The 7,721-nt window shown below is 45.7% G+C and overlaps 1 protein-coding gene across 2 annotated transcripts in view; it reads right to left on the bottom strand.

Moving 5' to 3' along the window:
- Positions 1-5,880: 5,880 nt before the first annotated feature.
- The window catches only part of Fam96a (family with sequence similarity 96, member A), a 16,312-nt gene continuing 14,471 nt past the window's right edge, over positions 5,881-7,721 (bottom strand). The window contains exon 5 of one of the 2 annotated variants that reach the window (XM_013010023.1): positions 5,881-6,331. In XM_013010023.1, coding sequence (XP_012865477.1) covers positions 6,234-6,331 — 98 coding nt within the window. In that variant the 3' untranslated portion in view covers positions 5,881-6,233. The remainder of the gene's footprint in view (positions 6,332-7,721) is intronic. The other variant, XM_013010024.1, reaches the window with a different exon arrangement.

Genomic DNA, 7,721 nt, shown 5'->3' with positions numbered 1-7,721 from the left:
TCAGAGAATGCACAAGGTCTTACCTCCCATGGAAACTTCCTGGATGTACTCCAAGAGTTAAATGCCTCTCTCCTCTGAACCCCACCACTTCTGGTTTGATCCTTTCTTTTTTTTTTTAATTATTTTGGGGGAGGTCTAGTCATGGGGGCCTGAACTCTGGGCCTGGGTGCTGTCCCTCAGCTCTTCAGCTCAAGGCTCTACCACTTGAGCCACAGTGCCACTTCCGGCTTTTTTCTGCTTATGTGGTGCTATGGAATCGAACCCAGGGCCTCATGCATGGAGGCAAGCACTCTACCACTGAGCCAACTTCCCAGCCTCTCATCCTTTCTTATCATTCCCTTTCCAGTAATTTAGTTATGATTAGTGTCCACTCTTGTTTTTTTTTTTTTTTGTACTGGTACTGGGGCTTGAACTCAGGGCCTTGGTGCTGTCCCTGCACTTTTTTCTTTTCTTTTCTCTTCTTTTCTTTTTTGATCAAGGCTGGCACTACTTGAACAACGCTCCACTTCCAGCTTTTTAGTGGTTAAATTTGCAATAAGAGTACCACCTGGGCTGGCCTTGAATTTCAATCCTCTCAGATCTCAGCCTCCTAAGTAACTAAGAATTATAGGAGTGAGCCATTAGCACCCAGCAGCATCTACTTTTCTTATCTTCAAATTCCACACAATGTCCTTTCTGAACTCATAGAATACCTGGTATCTCTAGCCCAATAAAAAGTTGTAAACTAAACTGGGTGCCAGTGGCTCACACCTGTAATCCTAGCTACTCAGGAGGCTGAGATCTGAGGATCATGGCTCAAAGCCAGCCTGGGCTTTGAGACCCTTATCTCCCAATTAACCACCAGAAAACCAGAAGTGGCACTGTGGCTCAAGTGGCAGAGCACTAGCCTTGAGCTGAAGAGCTAAGGGACAGCGCCCAGGCCTAGAGTTCACAACCTGTATACACACACACACACACACACACAGAGTTTAATTACTAGAAATATCATAAAAGAAGGGATCATCTCTTGTTTTCTATTGTCCCAATTTTCTATTGTCTGGTCCTAATATTCAAGGGGATTGAGATTGAAAGATGACATGATCCTAGGAATTCAAAACCAGTCTAGTCGACACAGCAAGAGCATATCATTTAAAAAATAGACTTCAGGAGGGTACCTGTAATCCTAGCTACTTAGGAAGCTGAGATCTAAAGATCATGGTTTGAAGCCAGCCTGGGAGAAGCCCATGAGACTCTTATCTCCAATTAACCAGCAAAACGTTCAAAGTGGAGGTATGGCAGTGCTAGCCTTGAGTGAAAGAAGCTGAAGGAAACAAGGCTACTGGTGAAGAAGTAATTAGCAGGCAGTGGCAGTGGGGCTATGCTAAAAGCACATTTTAGTCCTAGGACTTGAACTCAGGGCCTGGGCTCTGTCCCAGAGCATTTTTGGATTTTGTTTTTTTGTTGTTGTTGTTTTTCTTCTCAAGGATAGTGCTCTACCACTTGAGCCACAGATCCACTTCAGGCTTTTTGGTGGTTCATTAGAGATAAGAATCTCATGGAGGGCTGGGAAGGTGGCTCAGTGGTAGAGTGCTTGCCTTGCACACATGAGGCCCTGGATTCGATTCCTCAGCACCACATAAGCAAAAAGAAAAAAAGCCGGAAGTGGCGCTGTGGCTCAAGTGGTAGAGCGCTAGCCTTGAGCTGAACAGCTGAGGGACAGTGCCCAGTGCCCAGGACCCCCCCCAAAAAAAAAAGAATCTCATGGACTTTCTTGCTTGGACTAGCTTTGAACCAAGAGCCTCAGATCAAAGTCTCTTGAGTAGCTAGGATTACAGGTGTGAGCCACCAGCTCCCAGCTTAAGCTATTTTTGTCATTCCTTAAATGTCTGCCACTGAGCGCCGGTGGCTCATACCTGTAATCCTAACTACTCAGGAAGCTGAGATCTGAGGTTTTTGGTTCAAAGCCAGCCTGGGAAGCTGAAGAGCTCAAGGACAGCACTCAGGCCCAGAGTTCAAGCCCCATGACTGACCAAATATATATATATTTATCTGTCATGACCTCTCCTGGGGGAGAAGTTAGATCTTGTTCACCTTTGCACCACTCCACTCAGACTTGGCCCTGAGTAGTTTTTTTTCTTTTTTCTTTTTTTTTTGTCGGTCGTGGGGCTTGTACTCTGGGCCTGAGCGCTGTCCCTCAGCTCTTCAGCTCACTTGAGCAACAGCGCACTTCTGGTTTTCTGGTGGTTTATTGGAGATAAGAGTCTCACTGACGGCCGGGCGCTGGTGGCTCACGCCTGTAATCCTAGCTACTCAGGAGGCTGAGATCTGAGGATCGCAGTTCAAAGCCAGCCCGGGCAGGAGAGACCCTGAGACTCCTATCTCCAATAAACCACCAGAAAACCAGAAGTGGCGCTGTGGCTCAAGTGGTAGAGCGCTCGCCTTGAGCTGAAGAGCTGAGGGACAGCGCCCAGGCCCAGAGTTCAAGCCCCACGACCGACAGAAAAAAAAAAAAAAAAGAGTCTCACTGACTTCCCTGCCTGGGCTGGCTTTGAACCACGATCCTCAGATCTCAGCCTCCTGAGTAGCTAGGATTACAGGTGTGAGCCACCAGCACCCAGCTCCTGAGTAGTTTCTTGGTGTCAGATAGTCCGGAATGCAGGCTTCTGGACCAGGGACCCAGTGCTGACACCTTTCTTAGAAACTAATCTGGTCAGGTGATTCCTCTTGGGGAGAAAGCAGAGGTGAAGCCTCCTCCCAAAGGTGACCTGGTGGCCTCACTTCTCAGCCCAGCCCACTGTGTTCTCCACACCCAAGTAGACAGGGCCAGGGTGCAAAGCAGGCCTACAACCTTCCTGCTTCTCCAGTAGGAGACCCAGTAGCTTCCACAACCAGAGCCTTGCTGGACTCAGCACAACCTTGACCCTGCCACCAGAATGGGGATAGGGTGGGGAAGGGAAGGATGGAAAAAAGGAAGGGCGGCTCGGAGGATGGGGATTTCTAGGCTTGAACACACACTTATTTACTCAATATCACCTTTGGGAGCCAAGTAGATGGGGAGAAGTTGAGGCCCAATGTCACAAAAGGGTCAGGTATCTTTCTTGGGGAGGGGCCTGGAGAGAAAAGAGAGGTTTGAGTTAAGCTTGAAAGTTAGAGTGAGGCAATGCCGCTGGCTCACACCTGTTAGCTACTCAGGAGGCTGAGATCTAAGGATCTCAGTTCAAAGCTAGGAAAGTCCCAGGCGGTTGGAAAATAAGCTACTCAGAAAAAGCCCTAAGTGGCTCTGTGGCTCAAGTGGTAGAGTGCTAGTTTTGAGCAAAAGAAGCTCAGGAACAGTGCCCAGAATCTGAGTTCAAGCTGGAGGAGGAAGAGGACGTAGAGGAGAAGGGGGGAGGAGGAGAGGGAGGAGGAGGGAGAGGAGGCGTGCATGCTCAAGGCTAGCACTCTACCACTGGAGCCACAGCTCCACTTCTGGCTTTTTGGTGGATAATTGGAGATACGAGACAGTTACTGACTTTCCTGCCTAGGCTGACTTTGAACCTTAATCCTCAGATCTCAGCCTCTTGAGTAGTTAGGATTAGTTATATGCCACTAGCACCTGGCTGATATTCTACTTAAAAATGTTTTTATTCTGTATATATTCAGTGTATAGCCCAGGCTAGTCTTGAACTCACAATCCTCTTGCCTCAGCCTCCCAAGTGGCAGGATTCCAGGCATGTAATCCACACTGCTGTGGCTACTAATATTGCTAGTATATTCTTGGAAACACCACCCCACTCCCAGCCAGTTTTCTTTGTCTTCTGGTCTTTAGAAATCAAAAACCAGGGGGCTGGGAAGGTGGTTCAGTGGTAGAGCGCTTGCCTTGCATGCATGAGGCCCTGGGTTTGATTCCTCAGTACCACATAAGCAAAAGAAAAAAAGCCAGAAGTGGTGCTGTGGCTCAGGTGGTAGAGTGCTAGCCTTGAGCTGAAGAGCTGAGGGACAGCACCCAGGCCCAGAGTTCAGGCCCCACAGCCGGACCCCTCCCCCCCCCACCCAAAAAAAAAGAAATCAAAAACCAGAAGGATGGGCTGGGAATGTGGCTTAGTGGCAGAGTGCATGCCTAGCATGTATGCAGCCCTGGGTTCGATTTCTCAGTACCACATACACAGAAAAAGCCAGAAGTGGCACTCTGGCTCAAGTGGTAGAGTGCTACCAGAGGCTCAGGGACAGTGCCCAGGCCCTGAGTCCAAGCTCAGGATTGGCCAAAAAACAAAAACAAAAACAGAAGGAACCTTAGAGATCATACCTTCATTTTATAGAAAGAGGAGGAGTCTGAGAGGAAGCAACTGACCTAAGTTCACACTCTTCTGGGAAGGAGCCTGAGGGGTCCACCCTGCTGTAAGAGGTTTGCACCAGTACAATGAATGCAAAGCTGCAGTTCTCAAGAGCCGTGCTTTGCTGCCATCTAATGTTTGTCTTAAATCATTGCACCCTGTAGGGAGGAAAAACTAGTTGCTTCCAACAAGAAATTTATTGGCAAGGGAGTTTCTCCTCGGTTCCCAATCCTACTAAAGCATTTGCTAGCCAGTGTATGTTCCCACCTGTAATCCTAGCACTTGGGAGGCGGAGGCAAGAGGATCATGAGTTCGAGGTCAGCCTGGGTTTACGTAGTGAGTTCCTGCCAATCAGATAGAAGAAGTGGCTCTAAGTGGTAGAGCGCTAGCCTTGAGCTGAAGAGCTGAGGGACAGCGCCCAGGCCCAGAGTTCAAGCTCCATGACCGACAAATATTTTAAAAATTTTTTTTTAATCAATAGATAGATAGTTGGGTGCAATAGTTTGTTTGAAATTCTAGCTACTCAGCAGATAGTATAGGGAGTGTCATGGTTCAAGGTCAATCTGGGCAAAAATTTGCAAGACCTCATTTCAACCAATATAAGTTTAAATAGGATAGCAGTACATCCTGAGTACAAACTATTTTTTTTTTAAAAAATATGGAGCTGGGAAGGTGGCTCAGTGGTAGAGTGCTTGCCTTGCATACACGGGGCCCTGGGTTCGATTCCTCAACATCACATAAGCAGAAAAAAAAGCTGAAGTGGCGCTGTGGCTCAAGTGGTAGAGCGCTAGCCTTGAGCTGAAGAGCTGAGAGACAGCACCCAGACCCAGAGTTCAAGCCCCATGACTGACAAAATAAGTAAACAAATAAAATAAAAAATAGCTCATGAGGGGCTGGGAATGTGGCTTAGGAGTAGAGTGCTTGCCTAGCATGCATGAAACTTTGGGTTCCATTCCGCAGTGCCACATAAACAGAAAAAGATAGAAGTGGCACTGTGGCTCAAGTGGTAGAGTGCTAGTCTTGAGCCAAAGAAGCTCAAGGCCAGTGCCCAGGCCCTGACTGGGCCCAGGAGTGGGGAAAAAAAAAAAAGTTAAAAAATTAAAACTAGCTCAAGCACAAAGGACTAGAACCACGGCTTTAGTGGTAGAGTGCTCATTCCTCCCCTCCCTGCCCCTCACTTGCAAATAAAAAAGCATTAACTAAGTCCCAGACTTGTGCTCAACAATCTTTCATTCTGCACAATATCCCTACAAATAAGCACATGTATTCCCATTGACAGATAATGAATGAAGACAGATGTTAGGCAATTTATCTGGAGTCACACAGCTCCTAGTCCAGAATTAGAGTAAGGTGGCAATTTGGCCTTACGGTCTGACTACCCACAAAACTAGATCCTCCATCTCGGCCTCCTGAGAGCTAGGAATACAGGCATGAACCCCCAGTCCCCAGCTCAGGATCAGATTTTAACAGTATCTTTTGATTTTTAGATCTGATTCTATCTAATAGCAAAATAAAGCTCTGCAAGAATCTTTTAGGAATTCACATTCACACTAGGATTTAAAATTCGATAAAAAACATTCAAGACAAATCATTATAAGAATCATTTATTTTAGAATAATGATTTCAACTGAATACATTTAGACATGGTAATATTTGACACAAAAAGTAGCTGTATCAGAATGGGTGTCAGAAAAATAGTAACACATCTTATACACAGTAACTAGAAAATAGGTTTGTCTGATCATTTCAGTGTTACAAATCCTGAGGATGTTATTTACTGAACAAATTAGGTCCTACCTTGTAATTAAAACTTGTTTGGAAATAATCTTTTATAAAATACTTTGAGGTACAAATCACCTGTGTATTAAACATGAGTCTTTTACATTTTGCAAAGGTAAAACAAATATAACAAGTACAGTTCAGTGGCTCTTAAAGCAGCTATCAGTCAGGCTCAAGGACACATTGTTCCACGATTTCCCGTAAGTTGGGGTTCTCCATTGCAGCTGCCACCCGCTCTTTGTCGTTTATCTGCTTGTTGACTATGAAACACAAAGACAAAAGTTAGCAGAATTATGTCACTAGGCAGCACCAAACAATGTATTGCTAAAGAGCTTAGCTGAGCACCAGTATCTCATGACTGCAATCTACTCAGGAGGCTGCGATCTGAGGATCAAGGTTTAAAGCTATCCTGGGCAGGAAAGTCTGTGAGTCTTGTCTCCAATTAGCCACCAAAAAGGCTAGAAGTGGCGCTATGGCTCAAGTGGTAGACAGCCAGCTTTGAACAAAAAAAAGCTCAGGAGTTCAAGCTCCAGGACTGGAACCAAAAAAAGTGGGGGGAGAGGAAGAGACAGAGGAGGAGAGAGAGAGGGGGCCAAGGGGAAGGAGGGGAGATGGGTGAGGAAAAGGAGAGGGGACAGGGAGGAAGAGAGTAGGAGAAAGGCAAAGAGGGAGAAGGGGGGTAGAGGCAGGGAGAGAGAGCTTGAGAACTTAAAAGCTGTTGGGACCTAATTACTAACAGTGCAATCCCCAAAGCCTGAAGGCAGACTTGAAGAGAAAAATATTTCCACAACCATTTTAATTTCTCTTTGCAGTTGATGTTCAAATACGTTTTTTTTGTGGGTTTTTTTTTGTTGTTGTTTGTTTGTTTTGGTGGCTTATAGGGCTTGAACCTTAGGCCTTGATGCTGTTCCTCAGCTCTTCAGCCCAAGGCTAGCGCTCTACCACCTGAGTCACAGCGCCACTTCTGGTTTTCTGGTGGTTTATTGGAGATAAAAGTCTCACAGACTTTCCTGCCCAGGCTGGCTTTGAACCATGATCCTCAGAGCTCAGCTTCCTGAGTAGCTAGGATGACAGGTGTGAGCCACCAGCACCCAGTCCAAATATGTATTTCTATACAGTTACACTTGAGTAAAGTTTGAAAACAGCATTGGCTTTTTGTTTTTGTATTTATTTTGTTTTCACTTAAGCCTAATTTTTTTTTTTTGGCTTAGCTTTTTTGCTCAAGGCTGGGGCTCTATCATTTGAATCAAATCTTCACTTCTGGCTTTTGGCTGGTTAATTGGAGATAAAGAGTCTCACCATGTTTTCTGCCCAGACTGCCTCTGAACCAAAGATCCTCAGATCTCAGCCTCCTGAGTAGCTAGGATTACAGGAGTGAGCCACCAGTGCTTGGCATATTATTTAAAGTGTAATTGTGAGATCAAAGGATATTAAGTATGGTATGGTTTGATTTACACAACTGAATTATTCTCAGAATTACTTACAAATTTATATCATCAACAAAAATGTGACCTATCAGTTTGCCAACAACAGCATATATTATACTAAAAACAAGAGCAGGGGCTGGGAATGTGGCTTAGTTTTAGAGTGCTTGTCCAGCATGTATGAAGCCCTGGGTTCGATTCCTCAGTACCACATAAACAGAAAAAG

The sequence above is a fragment of the Dipodomys ordii genome, unplaced genomic scaffold (assembly GCF_000151885.1).
Source record: "Dipodomys ordii isolate 6190 unplaced genomic scaffold, Dord_2.0 Scaffold11, whole genome shotgun sequence".
NCBI classification, from domain to species: Eukaryota; Metazoa; Chordata; class Mammalia; order Rodentia; family Heteromyidae; genus Dipodomys; species Dipodomys ordii.
This window is presented reverse-complemented; position numbering and strand designations above follow the sequence as displayed.